This window comes from Adiantum capillus-veneris, chromosome 8 (assembly GCF_014529385.1).
Source record: "Adiantum capillus-veneris isolate H3 chromosome 8, ASM1452938v2, whole genome shotgun sequence".
Classification (NCBI taxonomy): domain Eukaryota; kingdom Viridiplantae; phylum Streptophyta; class Polypodiopsida; order Polypodiales; family Pteridaceae; genus Adiantum; species Adiantum capillus-veneris.
In genome coordinates, this window is record NC_140938.1 from 105,895,228 (window position 1) to 105,898,759 (window position 3,532).

A 3,532-nucleotide genomic window follows, 5' to 3' on the forward strand; every position below is an offset into this window, starting at 1 on the left:
ATGTAGTGGGAGTTGTGAGTAGGTTCATGGACAACCCAGGTAAAGAGCATTGGCAAGTTGTGAAGTGGATACTTAGGTATCTAAAAGGGACAACAACAAATGCTTTGTATTTTGGAGGAATTGATATTTTTCTAGAAGGGTATGCTGATGCAGATATGGCAGGTGACAAAGATACTCGAAGGAGCACTACTGGCTATGTGTTCACGGTTGGAGGCACAGCAGTAAGCTGGGCTTCAAAGCTGCAGAAAGTGGTTTCACTTTCTACCACGGAAGCAGAGTATGTAGCAATGACGGAGGCAAGCAAAGAAATTTTGTGGCTTCACAGATTCTTAGAAGAGCTTGGATTCAAACAAGACAATTGTGTCTTGTACAGTGATAGCCAAAGCGCTATCCATCTTGCGAAGAACTCAGCCTTTCATTCAAGGACAAAGCACATTGAGGTGAGATATCACTTCATACGCACTCTTTTGGAAGAGGGTCAACTAAAGCTAGGAAAGGTGCATACAAGTGAAAATCCTGCAGACATGTTTACAAAGGTGGTCAACAAGGAGAAGTTGAGCTTTTGCTCATCTTCAATTGGTATTCAAGGATAAGAAGCCAGGATGGAAAGCAGTCACAGGTTTGGTTTGGAGATCAGTCTCCAAGTGGGAGATTGTTAAGTATGGAGCTTTATTTACCCTTGTAATTTTCTGTGGTAAAAGCGCACATTTGTAAGGCCCCCATTATGAGGAAAAGCCATCGTGCGTGAAGGAAAATCACTCGTCGAAAACCAAAAATTTTCACGGCCAAAAAATCAGGGGCAACTTTAGGGGCCTCGAGGGCGGAAGCCCCCGAGACTTTTTTTCCCCTCGCCGGAATATTCCTTTTCACCAGAATATTATGGCCGAACGGCGGTCGGAAAGTGGTCGGAAAACAACTGTCGGTTGGCCGGTGGTCGGAAGTCAATGGCCGGTGGCCGGTGGCCGAATTCAATGGCTGGTGGCCGAATTCAAAAGCGGACTTGTCTTCTCAAGGGCGGCCACACATGGGCAGATTGGAGGGTCCGATTTGGACTTATCTACACAAGGGCGGCTACACATGGCTGCCTCTCATGAGAGAGGGCAGCCCTTTTGGCCTATAAAAAGAGGCCATTTCTACACACATTTCATAGTGTGTGAAGTCGATGCAACAAGGTGAGTGTGAGGTGGTAAGAGTGAAGTAAGGCGAGAGCTCTATTAAGGGTATAATCCCTTTGTAAATTACTTCTTGTTTTGAAATACTAAAGTCATTGAGTGGCTGCTTTCTCGTGGATGTAGCCCACATTGGGTGAACCACGTATATCGTGTGTACTCTCTCTCTCTCTCTCTCTCTCTCTCTCTCTTTCTCTACTCTATAATCTCGTGTATCTAAACCTGTTTCTTTCCATTAAGTAATCTACTCAATTATCTATTTAGCTACGTCTTATTTCCTAACACATTCTTCATGTGCAGAGGATGTAATCAAGAACAAACATGTGCTTTTGTTGACGAAAAATTTGACATAACATCCTATAGAACACAATATTCATGCATGTAAAGTAAGTTAGTTTGGAAAGCCATTATAAGGACCAACGTTGACAATAGCGTGCTGATCCAACATGTAATAACATAAAAGAACACTATTTGACAATTTGGTGTAGCACCTCTAAGCATCAATGTTGTATAGAAATATTATTTCACAATGATCAAAATTTGCTTCCCCAGTAAATGGAAGTTACAATAGACTCCACATAAAGGTGCAATAAGCTATATATATGTGGAGTAAAATATGTAGTTATAGCCATAGTTGTACACGAAGAGCAAGGTATATTCAAGATTTTATGATAAAATCTTTGAGCTATTTTCTAGTCAAAGCATGAGAAACAGGGTCAACGACTTATAGGTTAGTTCTAGGAGTAGATATTACCCCTACCAAAACTCTCCCTATATTATCTCTCTTTTCAAGCTATGAAAGTCGTTACAACCTTTTGCATGAGAAAGTGCTTCTTTACAAATATACAAACAAACAAAGAGACAGAAGTGATACTCATGAAGATGAATCGATAGGATGCACTCTGTTGTTGGTGTCTCGACGCATGGGATGGCTAGCGGATCGTTGAATACCATTATTGACATCAACTATACCAAGTGTTGAGAAGTGTTCATTGGATGAATGACATCTTGTTAGGTGCGAAGATAATGGGGTGACAAATGGTGTAGACGTGCTTCTTGCATGCTCGAGATCTAAGCCTTCTTCATTGTCATTTTGTAGAATTAGGTCACCCTTGTGGTCGAAGAGGTTAAGACGGCAAAGAGGGCACGTTGAGTGTGAAAAGAGCCACATGTCGATGCATCCCTTGTGGAACAAATGGCCGCATGCGGGCAAGCGCTTCAGCAGCTCGCCTTCCTGATACTCGCTCAAGCAGACAGCGCATGTGTTACACAACTCCATCTTCTTCTTCACCTGCTGCTCACCATGGCTATGGCGCTTCACCTCTTTCTGATGATTATCTACCCTCTTGCCTGCAGAGAAGACCAAGGTGGGCAGCTTGCTTATGTATGAGCGGTCTATTATATGCCCGCCTTGAGGATTATCATTTGCAGGCAGATCCCCTTGCGTTTGCCATGTTGATGCTGCTGCAGAGCTTCCATTCCTTGATGCAGGAAAAGATGTTGTGCCATTGCCGCGTTTACAACGGCTGCGGACATATGTGAAGATGAAGAGGATGGTGAAGGAGCAGACAGGCAAAGCGAGGAGCAGCCATGAAAGTCTGAATGGGGTATTTGCAGGAGGTGGGTAGTATATGGGTGGGGGTAGTGGAGGTGAGCTATAAAGGTCGTAAAAAACTGGCGAGAACGGTGGAGGAGGCAGGAGCGGAGAAGGATGCCGCTGTGGCGTTAGCGCTGGTGATGCCGCCACATCTTGAACAGCTCTTGATGTTGTCTGTGGGTGGGGAAACCCTAGAAGCAGCAATGCAATGGACCATGGAAGATTTTTCCACATCAGGTAAATGTGTGTGTGTGTGTGTGTGTGTGTGTGTGAGAGAGAGAGAGAGAGAGAGAGAGAGAGAGAGAGCTATGGAACGCTTTGCAGGCATATGATCTATAAGTCAATGAGGAATAGTGATGCAAAACCAGCTAATAAAATAAGCTAATTATAATTTGCCCATCGTCACGACCTTGTGTTGAATTAAAATACATTGGTTTAGAGCAGTACACTTTTTTTAAGGCCGTGGTCATGCAATGCATGGTTGTCAATTACTTTTTCAAATAACCGGGCCTCATGCATTGTCGAATATGCACCAGTTATTTGTCTTGTATGCAATTATACAAGTCTTTTTGCAACTATGTCGATTTGAGGTGTACTTGCACCAGTTGCATATAATCGGTGTACTTGCGCTAGTTACATATTGTTTGGGCGAGGGGGGGGGGCAACTATGCAATCATGTTAATGTATCAAGTGAGTTTAGCAGGAGGTGTTTTTAATCGCAAAATTTTTAGTCAAATTAATAGAGATACATTAACAAAAGAGGTTT

The 3,532-nt window shown here is 43.2% G+C and overlaps 1 protein-coding gene across 1 annotated transcript; it reads right to left on the reverse strand.

The window, feature by feature from the left end:
* Positions 1–1,710: 1,710 nt before the first annotated feature.
* LOC147452695 (uncharacterized) lies at positions 1,711–3,299 on the reverse strand. Its single transcript, XM_086518999.1, has one exon. The coding sequence runs from the start codon at positions 2,998–3,000 to the stop codon at positions 2,044–2,046; it is 957 nt and encodes a 318-aa protein (XP_086375125.1). The 5' UTR covers positions 3,001–3,299; the 3' UTR covers positions 1,711–2,043.
* Positions 3,300–3,532: the final 233 nt, after the last annotated feature.

Coding starts and splice junctions, on each gene's coding strand:
- LOC147452695 (XM_086518999.1), bottom strand. CDS start 3,000: ATGTGGAAAAATCTTCCATGGTCCATTGCATTGCTGCTTCTAGGGTTT.